Raw genomic sequence first — 21,367 nt, 5'->3', positions numbered from 1 at the left:
AGTATTGCCATAACAGAATATCCTACAGCATAATATTGAATACTGCTTCGTTTTTAACTGTAATTTTAAAATGTAATTTCTTTTGCAAATGAAAGTCAAATTACTTTTTAAATTAAGAAAGTGAGTCAATAAAAATTTTGTTTATAATGTTAAAGCAGGTAAGATAGATAGATAGATAGATAACTTTATTTGTCCTCGTACAGTAAAATATACAACAGGAAATTCATCTTCCATTGGCAAAAATTCATTACATTACAATATAAAAACTACATAATAAAAATATGAAATATTTAAATTTTAAAAAATACAATGATTAAATTACAAAACAGCAAATTTTATGAATAATTAGTATAAAAAATATGTGATTAATTAATGTTGAATATAAAAGAATAAAAATTACAAATACATAAATTGTGATTATTATTATTACCGTACTACAAAATTTAAGATCCTTTGAATTAATAATATCTGATACCATTTTATAATTTACACTAATCTTCTCCCAAAAAATTCCTTACTACACCTGCATTGTGTAGATGAATTGCATTTATAACGAACGAGTATCTAATTATATTACGTTTGGCACTGAGGGGTCTGAATCTAAATCCAGATCTCATATAACAGAAATAATTTCTAAGTGGATGAGAATGATCTTTTAAAATTGTATGTGATTTATTTTTAATACTCTTCACATAAATTTCCTCTATTGTGTCCAATTCTAATCCAATACTTTTCTGTGCAATTTTCCTGACTCTTTCCATTTTCTTTTTATTTTTAATTCCAAAATTTCCAAAAGTACAGACAATTCCAAAAGTAAGAACACTTTCTATAACTGATTGATAAAAAAGCTGAAGTATGGTTTTGTCAACATTGAGGGATTTTAATTTCCTTAAGAAATAAATCCTTTGACTTGCTTTCTTAACAAGATTACTGCAATGAGAACTCCATTTGAGAGAGTCGTTGAGTGTTATGCCAAGATATTTGTATTTGTTTACTCGTTCAATAACATTATCATTTATTTCAACTGTGCCATGATCAAGATGCTGTAGCCGAAAATCAAATATCATTTCCTTTGTTTTATCAATGTTTAGGATGAGATAATTATCATGGCACCATGTTACAAATTTACTAATCTCATCTTTATACACAACTGAATCATTCTTTAAATAACCACAAATAACCATATCGTCTGCATATTTAATAATCCTAATTTTTGGAGAGGTACAAATACAATCACCAGTAAAAAGAGTGAACAGAAGGGGCGACAGGACACACCCTTGTGGTGTCCAAGTGTTAATAGACCGTAACTTTGACAGAGTATGGCCAACTTTAACCTGTTGTTGCCTGTTACTTAAAAAGCACTTGATCCACAGGGCTAGCCTGGGATTGATTGATACTATGCCTACTGGTAAAGAATATGGTAAAAAACAGATTATACAATACATGCTAAAATGTTATGATGGTTGTACTCTGTAGACATTCCTTATTTGTCACATATTGGCTAATCTTAGTGATTAACATTGTGGCTTTGTAATATATTTTATGCCATTATATTAATAGTGAACATACATGTGTTTGTATCAGCCGCACTCACTGAAGTGGTACCTTCCACTTACCTACTGCATACTCAATATTCTGCAGTCTCCTTTCACTGTACTCTACGAACGTAATTTAAATAATGAATTAGACTTGTTATTGTAAAATTGTTTTTTTATGATATTTTAATAGACATAAATAGGAACTCAAAATATGCCCATAATGGTAAGACATTTAAAAGAATGGTGCTACGATATATTTTTTCCAAAGCTGTGCACGTGTTGGAACAGAAATTCGGCACAAACATTTTGTCCTTACTCAAATTAGTATATGATAGCAGAAGTTTTATAATGTTTGTTGTAATATTTGAATATATAAATTCGTACATTTTCAATGATGTAAATTTTTTATGGTCTTACCCCTAAAAACATTATACTATAGTAAATATTGTATTTAGGAGAAAGTTTAAATGCATTATATTGTATTAGGCTTACTACTGTAATGTTAATAAATACATAACAAGTTAAAAATAACAATATGATATGTGTATATTGTCTGGATTATAAGTTAGCAAGAATTTTGTGTATTAAAGTGATTTGGTTGCTTGTTTTCTGAAAGAACAAAAATATAGAAATAAAATACATCATGATTATGATTGTTTCTGTATCCATTCAGATTTATTGTTTATTATATATATTTAGCTTTATTATCCAATCTCATGAATTTGATGTCCATGTAATATATTTTATTCCATTATATTTAGTGAACATACATGCGTTTGTCCATGTATATTGCTGTACCCCTGTATCTTGTGAAACACTTCACTCACCTGATGAAGCCCCATTGACTGGGGCGAAAGCTTGTGAAATAAAATTCATCGTTAGTCAATAAAGTGCTACCTACTCATTTGTTTCATTTGTATACATTAATATGACTATACTACTTCTTTTATTCATGATTGTGAAGATTCTAGTGAGTGAATAAAATTTGTAGCTTACAGAAGAAGTTTTCTATCTAATACAGTACATCATATTTAAGTTTTACACCTTGTTAGTGAACCCGCTGCCAATAATGATGATTTAGAATAAAAATAAAACTTTATTTTTGGCCAATTGGCCACGAAACAGTGGAAATTTCATAAAGAAAATAAAAAAAATTCTTTAGTTTTATTACTCCCGGTGCCGCCTTTACATTTTATATGTATATTTCTTCTCAATAATATATAAATTTAAAGCATTTTTACCATCCAATTACTACACAGTATACATCCAACAGTAACATTTTATTTTCACTTTTGCTTCCATCTGAATGTTTTTGGCAAAACCATTTTCTGTATAGGATAACAATATTTTTTTTCAACCTCTGACAATCTTTAAAGAAATAAGTTTGTGAAACAAGGTATAAAAAGGTATCGCTTTATGCTTCAAGGTTGGAATTTATCACTCAAAATAAGATATTACTAAGTTAAAAAAAGGAAGCTTAAGCAAAATACTTTAGTATCACTTATCAAACCATCTTCACATTGTGTCAGCTTTAAATCATTCTTTACTTAATTCTGTATTGACATGTCTCTAAAAGCAATTTTAAGGTCAGAATTGTTTGACTTAAGGCAAAAAAAAAATTGAAGAACACATTTTTTTGCTTGCACACATGATGCAAATATTTACCTTTTTTTTAATTGGTGAGAGAGCATCAAAATGGAGTGTGTCATTGCGTTTATATATTTTTTTTTTCTAGGGAGAAAGCATTCTGGCAATTTTTAATGGAATATACTGTATAAAAAACCTACTGAAATATGTCATAAGCAGCATCCTTTCCTTTAATTAGATGCATTGTATTAAACATAATTGAAACCTAGCATAGGACGGTGTGGTAAACATAAAATGATAATTTAAGTACTGTATTGTGTTTTAAATTTTTGTCTAAATCATTATTTTTTATGGGTTTGGAAAAACAATGTGTAAAAATGTTGTCTTTCCAAAATGCAGAGAATGTAGGAAAGTACAAACTAATTTATAACAAAATTTATCTAGTTTAATGTTTTCAGATTCATTTATAGAACTCTTGATGAAAGTGCCCTAAGACAGCATAATATATTTATCTCTTTCTTTGCTCAATTTATTTAGTATTTTTATCATATTGAAATTAATGTCACACAAAACTCTTCAAAGAGCCCATCAGCCAAAAGCGTAATAGATTTGCAAATGTTTTCAGTGTCTGGTTAAGTTGTTGAATAACAGAGTTTGAAGCCCTGTTATCTTCCAGACGGTTCCATAGATCCATATAGATCCATATTCATGTAAAGTGACTGATTCATGCTGATAATTCGCAGACATCAATTTCGTAGCTTCGGGTATATGCACATGGATTATACACAGATGTGAACATGTTTAAAGAGATGGCTCCAGCATGTTACGGGAAATGTTTATTGCATACTATGCTTCAGAATTAGGATTATGTTGCTTATTGATTTGGAAATTTGAATATGAAAACAAATTTCTTGATGCTGAAGTATTTATTAAGGCCATGATAACAAAGTGTGTTGATCACCCATTTCCTACCAGACAAAAGACCAACAAAGGGAAAAAATAGGCTCCCAGTGGGAGTGGGAGCCTGTGTCTACTGCTTTTTGTTTTGCTACTTTCAACTCATCCAACATTTTTGGGGGACTTTGCAACCAGGACCAATTTCCAAAGATTTTTAAAGGCATGCACACTTTGCTCTTGTCGGAGACATCCAATCCCCCTGCCTAGCTACTTACTCTAGGTGACCAGCGGGCCAATGACAGATACCAGCATAGAATAACCTATACTGAAAAGTAATGTAAACTGAAACTTGACGGAAAAAGACAGACGTAAAATGAAATGTCAAAACAAATATTCATCTCCTGTAACGTCAATAGCCTTAATAAGGCAGTTTGTATAGCACTGTATCGTACAAGACAAGACAAGTAAGTAAGTAAACCTACGCAAAACAAGGTGTCGCGCATTGAATTATTCTGTTCTCTCCCAGGTCACCAATTACATAATGTCAACTTCACGTTCAAACTTTACGCTTTTGGATTGACAAACTGACCTCAAACTGTCTACTGCCTAGAGAGGGCAGTAGACACAAAAATCAGCCAAGATGTACTGTACCGGTACTCATTTTGACCAAAAACAATGAATGAACAATGAATGAACAGCATTTAAGTCTTCTTGGTAACATGACTCCGTGGAAGCTAAACCAAGCTAAACGTACCCAGTAGTAGTAACCAGGTAGTTTTCCCCAGGGCCCCTGCACACACAGTGGCTACCACTAGTTTGGACTATATTCAAATGCATGATATAATCTTTCATTTGATTAGCCATTTAAATGACGACTTACAATCTTAATGAAACATACTGCATTATTTAATCGAATACCCCTTTTACACTGCAAGCAAAATTCCAGACATAACCTGGGATTTTCCAATACCCGGGTTAAAATCTCTTAAGTTGTGGTTAGTGTAAACGTCAAAAAGTCCGTCTCGGGTTGCCAAACATTCCGGGATGGACATGTGGGACGCATTCAGCGTAGGACAACCCGGGTGCATTCCGGAGTAAACAGCACCGAATTTGATTCCGGAATTAGGCATTACCTGGCGCCTACCGCAGCTGTGGTCAGGTAGGCCTAAACTTTGCTAACAATGGGCTAGGCCTAGACACTATTCAAATTAAACCCTCTATGCTCCGATATAGACTTGATATCAAAACTGCTGATTTAATTTGCATAATTTAAAAAAAATCTGCATGTACATTGCTTCATTATTGACAATAATTGTGGTTTCGTGACGTCGAGGAACTCGAGCGAAGTGATGATCACCATCGCAACAAAAATTGAGGGCAGTATTTGAACCCGAGTTTGTTGCCGGTGTAAAATGGGAGCAACTCGGGATCAACCCGGACTTTTTCGTACGATGTAAATGGGAAATGCACCCGGGATCACCCCGGAATTAACACAGGTTTATTCTGCCCTTGGCAGTGTGAAAGGGGTATAAGTCTGCAAGTTTTTTTCTTTTTTCTTGAAGATAGTTTTGATTACAGCAAAATGTTATGTCTGAATGTGTTGCTACGCTTATTCGAGCACTTATGGTAATAGTATTTTAAAACATTTATGTGGTAGAAAATTGTAAACACCATTAAAGACCGAGAGGTATACTAATTGATTTTAAGGTCACCTTTGGAACCTTAAAATTTGGGGTGGTTTTGGGGTTTGGTCTCCACATAGAGGGTTCTTAGTGTTAACAGATTAAATATAGAATTTCTTTGAAAAGCAGTCTCAAAATAGAGTTGTCTTGGAATTACAGTAGATGGGTCTCAAATAGGAGAGTGCATTGTAACTAAATTATTGAATTATTTTCTGTGTTGGTTTGTGATTCATGAATGTACGATATGTTCCACTACTTGGTATTACATGAATAGAACAAAGCTTACATTCACAACACAATTTACAATTAAGATAAAATTTTCAAATAACACTTCAACCTTCTTCGTAATTATGCTCCAAGGTGTTACACCTTACGGTGAGTGACCTTTCTGGCACGTAACCATAAGGTATGTTTTCGTAAGTATCTATGAAGTGTCTCTGACATTAAAAATTAAAACATCTTTGATCCCCAAAGAAGGTTGAATATTTCATAGTAATTAAATAATGTGCTTTGACCCTTTAAGTTCAACAATTCTTTCACATTTTGTTATTTATTTTTAAAGGAAATTTTCCCAGAACATGGCTAAACAAGCCACTGGCCGTAAATGGGTAAATGTTATTACTATACATTTTTTTACATTGAAAATACATTTCAAGTTCTCCTTTAGGCCTACCATTTTTTCATGTTGAAAAATATAATTTTGTTTATGAAAAAAAAACTGGGAATATTGTATAGATTATAGTTTGCAGAATCTTGTAATTAGGAGTATTTTAGGATAACACACAAAGTCCAAAGATTTGTTTCCAGTGGGGACCTTCTTGTGGTGAATTGGGCAGTACACCGGAAGACAATCCCCTCCTCTTTTCCGAAAAGTGTACTGCATTATTTTACTTGCACATGGGCCATAATGCACACAGGACCAACGGCTTAAACATCTCATCCAAAAGACAGTGTGCTACCATAACCTGCATTTCAGCCCTCCAGCTGGGAGAGCAGCTATGGGAATTGAACCGGGGACCTAGAGATCTCCACGGTTCAGCGCACACACAGTGACTACCACCAGTTTAGCCGACTGAGCTAAGCCACTCTCACAACCCTTTTTATCTTTGTTTTTAATATGCAGAGCAATATCAATGTGCAAAGTTTGCCTGGTTGGCTACGGCTTAATGCGAAATGACAGTAAAACACTACTAGAGGCGCTACACCAGCGGCATTTTCAGGTGATAGTCGTTGATGAATCCCACTACCTGAAGAATTTGAAAGCGGCTCGTACTCAAGTTTTGTTGCCGTTGTTGAAGAAAGCCAAACGACTGTTACTACTAACTGGGACACCGGCACTGGCAAGGCCAGCTGAGGTGGGGTTATTGTCTGTTTAATTATTGTACTATATGATCGGATTAGCATCACTGTTCTCAAACATTAAATGCGTGGTGATCTTAATAAGCACTTCTCTATTAGCACTTACTAGGGATATATTCTAGTTTGAACAAATGTTGTGGTGCTTAATTGAGAGAGCATGTTGGTATTGTTGAAATGAAAAATGTAAATTATATGTAAATAAAAATAAGTTAATGAAGAAAAATGATAGAGCATTTCATAAGTTCTGGTTATTGAAATCTCTACAGTACATGTAGTGTTTTGTTGATATTTGTGATATTTTTAATGTGTTCTGGGGAACTACTCGATAGCATAGAATTGTGTTGGGGTGTAGTTTGATAAAAACAAACTTGATACCTGACAGGTGAATCCTTTTGCAGCTTCTATTGGAAGCTAGACTACGTGTGTACTGTACGGTATATTGAATTCATTCCCCCCCATCAAACAAAGCTCGTCGGGCAGTTGGACTAAAACAAATGTAAGAATAGGCTTATGCATGTTTGTCGGAGTCTGAGTGTCATTTCTGGCCATCCTGGTTCTTATTCTGTAAAAAATCTCATTTGGAAGGGGACACCCTCTCAAAATCTTCCACAAGCTCCGGCCTACGAGCTCTAGTCCTCTCTCCCCCCCCCCCCCCCCCCCCCCCCCCCCCCCCCCCCTTGTAGGAAATCTCGGCCCCTAGAAAATATATCCTACAGCCACCACAGCTACTACGCCTTTATACATTGGTACAAAACAAGCAGAACAAAAAAAACCTGATGCCAGAATTAATAATAAAATATTAATAAAAATAATAATAATAATAATTATAATTATAATTTTGCCTTAAATAGCGCATTATGGTAAAGCCTCGATACGCATAACAATAAAAATGTAACTGCTGGATTAACACTTGAGGTCTCCCTGGTTTCGTTTGTTGCTGTGTTTACATCACCACAAATACAGTAGTGCAATATTTCACGAATGCCCGCATAGGAACCTTGGCCCTCGCAGAGGTCTGGTTTACATGGATGTAGTTATGGTGGGTGGAGGTGGGTGGGGCACCCAGTCTTGGAAGTTTTCCACCCAGTCTAAAGCTAATTTCATGGTCCTCCACCCACCCTTATAAACCCACTTTTTCCATCCTTAAAATCCACTCTTATTTAGAGTTTACCAATGTTATCACCCTGCCACCCTTAAAATTAATATTACCCACCCTTAGTTTCCTACATTTACAACCCTGTATTTATTGTTTATATTATTTTTATAACATCATAGATTCATGTTTGTATTGAACCTGTAGTCTTTGAAATTGGAAGCATATACCACTATAATAACAACCACCCATTTTGAAAACCCAACCAAGATTAATCTTAAAGAGTAATCACCAAACCATTAAGAAACTTGACAGTGAGTTATTGTCATTTGCCTAATGAAACAAACTCTTTAATTGGTCATAACTAATAGCCAAGCCATTTAGTCAATAAAACAACTCAGGTTTAAAACGGTAAACATGTTTGCATGAAAATGAACATTACCATCATCATCGTCACCATCCTCACTACCACCACCCACATCATCACCATTGTCGTCGTCATCATCAAATGGTGGTGGTGATGATGATGTTGATCATCATCATCATCATCATTTCACCATCACCAACAGGCCTGGAAAAAAAAAATGTGTGCGCCGCTGACCATGAAAGTTGTCTGTACACTATACGAGCCCTCCGGGGCATTCATTTTGCCTCCGACCGCTGGTCGCATGGTCGTGCACTTTTTCCAGAAGTGATAACCAGCATGATGATGATGATGGTGGTGGTGGTGGTGGTGGCGGCGACGGTGGTGGTCGTCATTATCATTGCCACCACCTTCACCATCAATACCATTATCAACATCATTGTTGATCTTGATCACCATCACATTAGCAAATGTTCATCTGAATCTGTCCCTGAGAACATAATGTCTTAAAACCTACTGTCTACATCTATATTGTGTTGATGTCATAAACTGTGCTCTCTCCTAGAATCACCTTCCAATGCTAAATACCAATAATATTTCTTATTCACAACGAAAATAACTTCCTTCCCTAAGTCTCATAGTTATACTTGTTTATTATAATAATAGTCATAAACTTATATAACATATATTTCCCCCCTAGGTCCACATTATTAGAACAGTTTACATAGTTTGATTCCCTAATTGGCAGGTTGATGGTAATTGCTGTTAAATGTGAAAGGAAAATAAATTTCCATTTTCTTTGGAATTCATTCATCATATTATTGTTTAGTGACCTAAGCATTCAAATTAAAATCATTAAAAAAAATTATACTTATGTAATATACATTGTGGCCTTGATTGCCAAAGGTGACAACCTTATTATGGACTGCCAAATTCATGTCAAGTCAAAATCATAGCCTGATAATTAATAATAATTATAGGATTTACATATACCCTGTATATCTATTTTAGGAACAATTATTTGCTAAAGGCAGTTTTCCCAGGTCACTGGGTATAAAAGCAATCAGACGCTAACCACATTAACTCCCTGTGAAATCGTGAAGCTAATACTAAACAACCTATTTTAAAACCTTTAACTTCCAGGTACCTGTTTTTTACTGCTGAATGGAGAGAGATAAATGTAGATAAAATGTTTTTTTTTTTTTTCACATTCACTTTTACATACTTTTAAGGTTTATTGGGTTTTATTTCTTTTATTAGTTTTACTTTCATTAATAGTAATTTTAAAGGTTTTAATAAATTTTAATGTTTGTTTTAGTTTTTAACCAAATTTTATGTAATTTTTTTTTTTTTAAGGGACCCCAACGGAATAAACCGATTGGGTTTTTTGGGGTTATCCTGAGCTGTAAATGTTTTACTAAATTATCTTTTTATTGTTCATTGTTTTGTTGTTTGTAATGTGTAGAATTATGCTCAAATAAATTTGAATTGAATTAAATTGTATTGTCAAATTTAAATTGATTTCTAAATAAACTAAAAATAAAATTGTAACTTAAAAAATAACTAAATAATAATAATAAATGATAGAGTTCCTTTAATTTCCCTCCAGCCATGCATTTAATTGGCTGTATCCATTAATTTTATTTAAAAAATAATTAAATCTTGTTTTATGAAAGATTTGAAACTTAGTGTACTGCATTAGTGGTACATATAAGTCATGTCAACTCTCTCATGGCAGTTTATACAGTTTTTTATTTTTGTCTTAAAAATTGAGAAATTTGAAATATGATATTAATAAATAATATAATTTTTACTGATTAAAAAAAAAAAATTTTTAAATGAAATGAAATATAGTTCTTCATTCTACCCATTTAAGATATATCATGCGTTCTAGCTTAATGACTATATTATAGAAATTGATTTTCTTTAAAATATTTTAAAATGAAGGGATACAAATTAATAGTCTTATCCTCTATTATACGTAAAGTGCTTCAACTGAAATGAAATCCTGTAATATTTTTTATTCAAGTAATTTGCAAATCAGAATCCAAGTGACCTTGATTTAGGAAATTGTAAAAGCCAGCTATAGAATTGATATATTTGTGAGAAATAGAAAACTGATCTGTCAAAATAATATCCATTAAGGACAGAATAAAAGAGGATCTAATTTGAAATTGTATCCAAAGATTGAATGTTACTGACTTTAGTGAATCCCAGTCAGCTATTCCCATATTACCATGAAGTCTCTTTAGAATTCTACAAATCTTTAATCATGGAAATAAATGGTTGTTAAATTTTTGGCAGGGGTTGCTCATATCTTACAACAGTATTGAAAAGCTATGTATATTAGTCATATACAGTAATTCTTTATTTCTCCAATTGCATATAAACATAATGTTATTTAAACTGGCATACTGTACAATTTACGAACTCTAACAACAAGCACAACATCCATATAATAACATAATAAACAATATTGGAAGATTGCTTAAATTGCACAATCCAAACAAAGCAGTGCTTTTTTAGCCATGCCGCTTGTCTTTCCTCATTGGTATTATATTGTATATTATAAGATTTACAAGTGAAAATAAATATATATATATATGAACATTCGTTAATTCATAATTGTGAACTCACAACGGATTACGAGTGTCATTATTAGGACAACAAACCCACTTTTGACCGGATTGTCATTTTTGGACAACCTGAATTTATTAGCAATTTACTAATTGTAAAATCTAATCAAAGTGATGATAGAGCTGTTGGGAACAACTCACTTTATATCAAGTTAGTATATTTTATTTAAAGATCAATCAAATAGGTTTTCACTGGTTTACATACCCTTTTTTACAGAATGCTTATGTCTTGTAAAAGGAAAAGTACAGTTTTAAGAAATTACTTTGTTGTTGTTTACTTATTATGCTGAAATTTATCTCCATCCACTAGCTGTATTGTTCATGTCCGTTAATTGGCGAGTAAATATTTATCATTATTTTCAATTGAAATATTTCTTTAATATCTTAAATTAATTTTAGCATATCGCAGACAGTATAACTTTAAAGAGCAGTTTTCCTGGGACAAATATTTCTTCATGTCAGAATTTTTTTTGTAGAACTTAGCTGCTATAACCATATTTGAGATTTCATGTGGTCATTATAACATTTAGCAAAATTGATCATATTCCGAAAATAACATTAAAAAAAACATAAAAATCTTGTGTATTTTGAAAATATACTTGGATTTAAAAGAAAATTAATTAAAAGCTTCTTAAAATAAATTAAAAGAGAACTGGCAAAATGTTTTTTTGTTCTAGAATGGATTTTTGATATGCCATTAATAATAGAATCAAACTTAAAATCGTTTTTTGGCTATTTTTTATGAAGTTATAGGCGATTATATAAATATTTAGTTTATTTTTGTCTTTTTTAAATTTATTTTCTTTCTACTGTACCTCTTTACTAGGTTCTAGCGAGACAAGTAGCTACTTCTAGTTACGACCCAATGATAATAATGTTTTATTTTTTTATTTTTTTTCATTTTTTGTCATTTTTTTTGTACTGTTACAATTGTATCTGTTTGGCATTATTATCGAAATAAATGTTATCTGAATCTGATTATGTACGATTTTACCATGACGTCACTGGTGAAAAAGTAACAAAAGATCGTGTAAATAGCCACGCATAGGGTATCCACCGCGTAGGGTATCCGCCGCGTACGATCTTTGCGTGCATGCTGTAACAATCACAATTTGGCTACAGCATACACGCAAAGATCGTACGCGGCGGATACCCTACGCGGCGCTATTTACACAATATTTTGTTACTTTTTCACCAGTGACGTCATGGTAAAATCATATATGATTGCCTATAACTTCATTAAAAAAAAGCCAAAAAACGATTTTAAGGTTGATTCTATTATTAATGGCATATTAAAAATTCTCTAGAACAAAAATTCATTTTGCTAATTCTCTTTTAAAAATGCCTTGATTTATTCTGATTTTGTTCTGTATGATTATGTGTTGAAGGAGCTAAAGCAGGCTTCCTTTATAGTTGTTCTTCATTTTGCATGTTAAACCTAAAATTACAGACATCTTCAGCTAATTATCAGCTTTAAAACTCCAATTATCACAAAGTATTTTAAGCCAACTGAGCCTTTCTGAACTCTTGTGGCGGTAAAAGAGAATCTTTAAGGTAGTGAAAACTCAGTTTAGGTTGACTACAGTATTTTTAAACTTCATCAAATATTTTCCTGTATACCTCACACTGTCACATTGTTTCAAAGTATATTAATCTGTCAAATTTACAGTATATCATTTTATCTTTCTCTAGACAGTCAACAGTCTGTCTATCCCAACTGGCTTGCGATTGCATTTTCCAATTATTTTCCTCATGTTGTTTGGCCAGTTAAGGGAAGAAGGGACTATGATGATAAGCTTTTTTTATGGTATGAATAATAAGTAAATTCATTTGTGTATTCTTTTGTGTTTTGTTAATCAAGTCTGGTTTTATTTTCTTTTGTTGATACGAAGTGCATTAAGGCAACCATTTGCAAATAAACACTATAAATAGCACATCCTTATATTTCTGATCATATACTAATTATAAAAATGTACCTGGATATTTTTCATTGTGGAAATGCAATAATGTAACAAAACAAATATATCTTTACATGAGATACCATACAATAATTATAAGTATAAATTAATGCTTATCTTAAATTCCTGTTCAATTTTTAATTTCCATTTTACTTATAAATTCCAATCCAATAACAATGGTCTATAATCCTGTCTCTTATACACATCTAGATGTGTATAAGAGACAGATATATATATATATCATGCTATGATGTTATTTTCCCTATTTTAAATGTTAAAACAACAGTTATAAACGATTTGGTGGTGAATTCTGCCTAGAAAATGCCCGAAATCGTAAACTTTGAAGACTGATTTCTAAAATATTGTTTCTTAAACAACTGTATGTTTAAACTCCTATAACTTCATAACTAAATGTTGGATTTAAATGATTCTTTTATCATTTTATAGCTCACATTTTACTTTTTAACCCAGTATTAATAACTAATAATCAAATTTTGCGACAAGTGACTGGTTTGCTTCTCTTTGCCACATATATACTGTAGATCAATATTTTGCAGAGATGCATGTTGTAAAGCTGAAGTGGCTTGATATGTGATATGATATATAAGGTTGGCAAACCCTGCAAACCTCTTTATATCAACTTGCAAATCTCCTAAAAACCCAGCAAATCCCTCTAACCTTGGCCTACATCATGTGCTATAGAACATACCAAGATAATTAAATTAAGAAAGAAAGATTTATGTAGTTTACATTAATCTATTTTGGTGTAAGACCTTTTTACCCCAAAAATGTATTAATATATAACTACCACATGTTTTTTCAATTTAATTAATTTGGTATGTTGCATATGGTATTATATAGTCATTATTAAGTGGTTTGGATAACTTACATGGAGGTTTGAAGGGATTTTCACAAAAAAAAAAACTTTTTTCCCAAAAAGTAGATTATTATAACTACTTACATGTTTTTTTAAATTTAATTATTTTGGTATGTTCTATAGTACATTGTGTACACCATTTTCACCAAATTTGAAATAAAATTTCCGATAACCTGGCATCCACCACTGGGGGACCATCCATTTCACTCTACGTAGTTACCATCATGGAATAATTAAACGACAAAACTAAATTACTAATGAGCACGAATATTTTATAACGAAAAAAGAACAAAATGTTTATATTAAAACTAATGCCACCCTGACACTCGCACGATTTTTGTTCCCGCACTGGGTCGCATTTCGGCGCGCCAATGATTAAAGTCTTCAGGAATGAGTGTGAGGAGTACGTTAACGGTGCGGGGGTGCGTGCCATGTCGTAGAGAGAATTTTAAAACGTTCAAAGCGTTTAAAACGTGAACCATGCGTGCTATAAGCGTGAACACTGCGCGACCTCGGCCCAAACACTGCCGACAGTGCGTGTCAATGAAGAATGCTCTTCCTCTTGCTGCCTTTTCTCCTGCTCTTTCAGAAGTAATACTCCTGCAGTTACCAGATATAAACACCTTCTCTGCTCTGCAATAACAGTGTTTCTGGAATTCAGCATGTTGGATCGTCCACAGTGTGCAATGCAAAGTTGTAGAAGTGCGATCCACTGCGCAGTGCTTTATTTGTAACTAGCCAGCTGCTCAAGTTAGGCCGCTGGGGGTTGTGAGACATTGGCTGCGCTGTTTCAAAATAATCCTGATAAAATGGTCTATAATCATTGTTCAGTAGTTTTGATAAATTGCATGGAGGTTTGCAAGGTTTTACACACTAAAAAAAACATTTTACCCCAAAAATTGAGTTAATATAACCACTTTTTAAAAATTTAATTAATAGTTCATTCTATAGTACATTGTATAATCATTATCAAATGCTTTGCATGATGTGGGCCAAGGTTTGGAGGTGGTTTGTGGATTTAGCAATACCCTGATACAGTATTAATATGATATATTTTCTATAAAGAAATGCCTTAGTATGTGTATTTTTTCTCAGCAATATAAAGCAATATAAAATAAAAGTAACCTAATGGAACAATGCAACATGGAGAAGGGATGTTATTCCGCTTTAGTCTTAGTAATCTACTTGCAGTACCCCATCCTCACCGAATGCATCACAGGGTAGGGAAGTTTCTTGTGGCACCATGGGGGTAGAAACATTATTCCACTGAAGTCTTAATGACTTGCATACCCCAATTGATGCTTTTGAGTGATATTTTTTCTATGTTTTTTTAGTATGATGTGTTTAAAGGTGTACACACACTTTAACTAATATACGCGACTCAAACATCTCTTAGAAAAAGCAGGCAAAATAAGGTGATATGAGGTGATTTTTAACTAGTAATGTTTTTTTCGGAGAAATATCTTGGGAGGGCATACTGGGAGGGGGAAGCTTTTTATGGGGGTTGAGATAGACCATAGATACATCACTGTTTGCCACAGGTTGGCATGCTCTTTCTTGTTACTTGTTACATGTATAGCGCCTTTATTTTCAGTTACAAAGCGCTGTAAAGCGACTCTTCACAATAAGTAAATAACATCCGCTCCGAGTAAAGCTTGCACAGAACCAAACTCAAGCAAAGTGTGTAACTTAATTAATGCAATAGGGCAGTAGAAAAATAAGAAAACAAACAAAACAATAAACAAATATGATCTAAGCAAGTTGAGAGAAACTATTAAAAAAAGGTGTGTTTTTAGATGGATCTGAGAGATTTAGGATTTTTTTCTCTGTTCAACACATTAGAATCTCTTCCTACTATAGCTACAAAATGTTTATGATCTGTAATTATTCCAGCATAGTCTTAAATCATTTCTTTTTAATTAGACTCGCCTTGTAATATACTAATAAATCACAGCATAGGTGACACGTTAAGGTTTATAGGCACTATATAGATGAGGCACTTTATTTTTTATTATTAATCGGTGATATCATGTATTGACCTCTGTTGCCCTTTTCCTTTAGTTGTTTCCGCAGCTAGACTGCTTACGGCCTGGTCTGTTTGGCACCTGGTCCAACTTTACCAAACGTTTCTGTGATGCTGGGTGGCGATATTTTGGACGAACCAAGACTTGGGACACAAGGTAAGAGAGTTCATATGAGTCAAATAATTGCTATAAAAAGGTTCACTAATCGGTATTAACATTTAGTTTACCATTGAACACATTATTCCATGATGGCATTTCAAACGTACGCATACAGGTAGCTGTGGTCGGTATGATTTCTGTACAACTTTGAACACCTCAGGTGTTGCAGTTCTTCATTGAAAGGGACAAGATACAAGCAGCTGTTTTGCTGCTTTCTTTATTGCTGAATTTCTTTTGTTGAAACTGTCAATCAACCTTTTAAATTTCTTTAACTTTTTCATTTAATTTTTTTATATGGCATTTTAAGATGTTTTCTCTAATTTATAGGGTCCTGGGTTCAAATCTTGTCGAATGCCTGAATTTTTTCTCATGATAAAGGACATCTTCACATTTTTGAGTTTTTTCCCCAGATTTTATCATTAACTGTATATCTGTAAGACAATTAAATGTTTGTACATTCACACAATGGAATTTATACCAAACTAGAGCTACCATGCCAAAAAATTTTGTAAATTAGTCACAACCATGGTGGGGCTAATCTGGACTGGACTCTTCATCATTAAAAGTCCCTCCCTAGACTTACTATTTTTAGAATTCCTGTACCTGCCACTGCAATATACAATTAATATAAATACTGGTAATAATATTAAATTATTTTGTGTCGGTAAGTAGAATAGTGCTGCTAGAAAGGATATGCGTGGCATATAAATCCTCGCGAATTAATTTGCACTCTGTGTGAGGGAGCTGTAGCTCAATACAACACCAGTTGGATTTGTAGTCCAAGTGGATCGTTGATAAAAGTGATGCATGATCGTGACGATGACTCGTGTCAGCTGCTGATGTCCAACACAGTGTGAGACAACCTTAAGATATCATAATTACGAGGCGGTTGGCGCAGCAGTTGCTGATAAGTTTTTCAACCTTGTGGTTGGGAGTTCGAGCCTCGCACTATCCACTTCCGGCCAGTCTTAGATACCTCAGCTTGCATTGTGACGGACTGTAAAAAATGGTCATGTCACTACATGTTCCAGCCTTAAATGCAAATCGACTACGTATTCTGGATTTGTTTCAGGCATTACAGCTCAGGCTCAACCTTTGCAGGACCTTGCTATACAGTCGAACTTTTGTCCTGCATCTTCTAATTAAAAAAAATATATATATATAAACAAATTGTTGTTTCAAACAATTTACATTTAGATTCAACACGTGAAATTCATAAAAAACTTCACTCATGTTAAGGCAGTGGCTGTTACAATAATCAAACATATAGTAGACTGAAAATCTACTGGCTTTCACAGAGTTCAGGGTTTTCTAGTGCAATGGTTTTCCCAGCAGTTTACCCTAACATTTTGGCCCAAGTTCAGGTGTCATAGGCATGCATGTTTTCTTTTAATGAGTTTTATATCAATGAGAGAAAGCCTGTTCTGTTTTATAGACAGTAAATCTAGTATGTATAATTGTGCTCTTAAATATCTGATGGATGACAAATCAATATAATTATATTTACTGTTAAACTTCAAAATTATTGGCAGTCCTGATTTGAGTTTGATTGATTATGTTATCAGTTCAAAGAACTATTCGCATTGAGCGCCATACATTTGGATTGATCGTCTGTCATCATCTTAACCCTTAGATTGGATTGATTGGATTTCTTCTGTATGATTTGATAACCCATGAAGTCAGAAGTGGGGTCCTTTTTTGGGAATTTGGTAGTACACTGACAAACAATTCCCTATAATTATCTTGCTTGCTCCCGGAGTAGGAGATTATGTATTAAGCATAGGAACTAATTCTTTAAAAAAAAATCTTATGATTTGTATTTTGTCCTTGAAGAAGTATTTCTCCCATTGATAAAAGTAAATGTAAAGGTAAGAGAATAACCCATAACAGCGTCATTGTGATGAATTGCTTATGGATGTGGTCTGTGACTACCTAGCGGTTGGGGCGGCGGGCGGCACCAGGAATTCCCCGACGAGGGCTCCAAGCTCCCCGAAAAAGACATCCACGTCCCCCTCGGGGAAGCCTAGGCCCCCCTGTCCATCCCAACACCCCTACCCTACCCCCGTTAGAGGAAAAATTGGAGAAATTTTTATTTAAAAATTAATACAATGTTGCATTAATTTTGGGATTCTTTATTTAAAAAGGATAATTTCGGCACCAGAGATTTGATTTTTCCCCGACAAACTTGCTGGAAATTCCCCGATAGGGTACCAAGCGGGGGGTCAAGGGGTCCCCAACGGTGGTCTCTTTGCCCCTCCTTGGGCCCCCGCTAGCACCGCCCCCTGCCTAGAGGCCGTATGAGGCGCTTGTATTTGCTACATGTTCATACCATTTGGCAACGACGGAGACGGGAATGAACATTGCATCGGGTTAACCCCTATTCTTCCAAACGATGCAATTGGTTCTTAAAGTGCACACGAGATGTATTATACTGGACCTCCATTTTAAGTTCAGATGGCGAGGAGCGGCTGGAACCAGCACCAATGTTAACACTGTAGTTAGCGGTGCCCCTGCCTTACTGCTCAGCCACTCGATTCAAACTGTGTAATGCTACAGTGTTTATTTTTTTGATGTAAATAACAGTTGTTTCACAATGATACAATTTTTTAATCTAGTCATAGATTTGATTTTTACATTATTTTTTATTTTTTAAATTTGCAGTAGTTTGTTATTAATTTAGTATTTCTAGTCTGTTTCCGTCTTTTGTATTAGCATTATTTCTTGTAAAACTATGTGATTTATAATTCTCTGAGACAAGATTTCCATATTTTTTTTCTAAATCTGTTCAGACTTCCTTGCTTTAGATTTATCAATTGCTGGCTATAAAGATGTCTGGTTGGCACACAAGTATTAGATGGTGGCTCCAGTTTGAAGGCTTATCCGTTTTTTGTTAATACTTAAAGTTCAGTCCATTTTTTGAATGCTATGATAAATGCAATTTGAATCTTCCAGAAGTCATCTGATTATTGTGCTGGTTTGTGATTGTGTATTTTGTACATATTTTCATTGAATATCTTGAATGTTTTTCTAGAAATACAAAATACAAATGTAATATTTTTGTAATTTGTGTTTTTCTGTGACTTGTTTTAATATTTTCATGCTTGTCAATATGTAAACTCACAGGTTTGCCTTTTGGATGATTTGAGGTTTTTTATACCTAATATATAAATAAAAATAAATACAAATTGTGTTTTTTTTTTTTTTCATAATTTCACAAAAATAAATCATACCAAAAGATATTAGTATATTAGGACAGAAATACCCCTTTCAGACAGACCTGCAAAAATGGTATTAATACCGTATTTCTTGAACGCCGGCGTTCTGTGTGAATGGGTAAATAAACGCCAGCTTCAGTTAGACCCCCTCGGGACCTAGTCTTAATACCACATTAATGCCGTAGCGAGTTTTTCCCAACTCAATGTGAAAGGGTACAGGGTTCATCGCCGTCTTACGCACTGAGGCATAACAAATCAGACGGTCACACAAGCAGCCATCAACCGCTACCACAGCTAACAAAGCCATTGAAATCGCTAGCTGACGGTTCTTTAGACGCGAAAGTCGCCTGCACCTAGCTGCTCGAAATTCAAGCCGGCCTCGCCATAAACGCTTCCTAAATTCTTTCTCCACTTGAATGAAATGCATAAGAAACCTTCTTTTTCTCAAATTTATATGTATTGCAAACATAGCAAGCATTAAAAAACTTTTGCAAAGCAGCAGTTTTATGACTTCATCTCCGGCCATATTGGATTAATTGAGTAAACAAAAAATTGCGCCCTCTTTGTTAACAAGCACAAACGCCACAGACATCAAATACTCCTTTCCGCGAGAACCCTTTCAGACAGGATACGGTATTATTGCCGGATTTTAACTAGCTGTGTGAAAGGGTCTGCGCCGGCAATAACGACAGCGTGATTAGGGTATTATTGCGGTATTTTCTGTCTGAAAGGGACTCTCGTGATATCTTTTTATTTTTTATTATTCATTGGCATCTCTGCAACAGTGGCATAATATTTAAGAGTATTGGCATGTGGGAGTGTGATGATGTAGAAGTGTACTGTTTAAGTTAATAGGGGTTTGATGGTTTAGTGAGGGGAGGGGTAACTGCAAAAATATGTTGATATGAGGTGGTTTTCAACTACCGATACTGTACCTTTTGGGTGAAATACTTTTGGGCGCCCCATTAGGTATTAACCACTGCTCTTCAATTAAAATTGGTTTAGATAGTAATTGATGTCTCAATAATACTGAATGCATACTGAAGCTTGTGGTGCCATACATTTATTTGGTTATTCAAATGGAAAATAGTTTGGCCATAGATCATCTGTGTCTTTATACCTCTTAATTCTATAAGACATGAATGATCTGTACCGAAGTTAGCGGCGTCATAAGTAAACGTAACTTGTGCGATCATTGCCAGGGTTAAAGTACCTCTCTTAATTCTAATATTACACATGGAAAAATATCTGCTGTATAGGAGAGTTGTTTATATGGGCTTATGCCCGCTCTGCAATCCTTGCTTGCTTTGTTTTGTTTGTTCCATTTACTCGATTGAATTGTATGTAATCCATGTTGCAAGTAAAAAAAAATTTATTTGATTTGAAGCTGGTGGCATTGTAACTGTGATCGTCAGGGTTAAGTATCACTGTGTACTATTACAGCAATGCTGTCGCCTGTATGATTACCAGCAAGAATTTGGCCGCCTTTATTTTCTCCTCTCATTCAATTTATTTAAAAAAAGATATATACCAGATTGTTCTATGTATAAGGTTTTGTAATAAATCACAGACAGCCTTCTGCTCAGTTCCAACCAAACAGAAATCCCTTTAACAACAGTGCCATAAGGTGGATTTTCTCTGCTGGAACACATTGATTTTCTAATGAAATAAATAATTTGTCATGACTTGTCTTTTCTACTTGTATCTACATTAAATGAAAAATGTGGCACATTGTACTGTAGATATCTAGCATTAAGAATAATTAATAGTGTTAGGTCATGGGGTCAGAGAATGCAGTACTCAAAAGTGTATTTCTATTATCTACATTTTCACAAGTGTACAGACAGTACGCTAGGGGTTAGGGGGTAAATAAAATCTGTACATTCTTGCATATGCATAAAAATGTTGATTCAAAATAACATGCAATATGTAAACTAATGGTAAAATTGTAATGTAACCATGGATATGATATTCATTT

General features: G+C 33.9%; 1 protein-coding gene across 1 annotated transcript in view; it reads left to right on the top strand.

Annotated features, from left to right (window-relative positions):
* LOC117124452 (DNA annealing helicase and endonuclease ZRANB3-like) overlaps positions 1 to 21,367 on the top strand; it is a 78,108-nt gene that overhangs the window by 49,003 nt on the left and 7,738 nt on the right. The window contains exons 5-6 of the mRNA XM_033270684.1: positions 6,828 to 7,059; positions 16,053 to 16,171. Coding sequence (XP_033126575.1) covers positions 6,828 to 7,059; positions 16,053 to 16,171 — 351 coding nt within the window. The remainder of the gene's footprint in view (positions 1 to 6,827; positions 7,060 to 16,052; positions 16,172 to 21,367) is intronic.

This window comes from Anneissia japonica, unplaced genomic scaffold (genome assembly GCF_011630105.1).
Source record: "Anneissia japonica isolate Jap-2015-1 unplaced genomic scaffold, ASM1163010v1 scaffold665_len1252844_cov201, whole genome shotgun sequence".
NCBI lineage: Eukaryota > Metazoa > Echinodermata > Crinoidea > Comatulida > Comatulidae > Anneissia > Anneissia japonica.
This window is presented reverse-complemented; position numbering and strand designations above follow the sequence as displayed.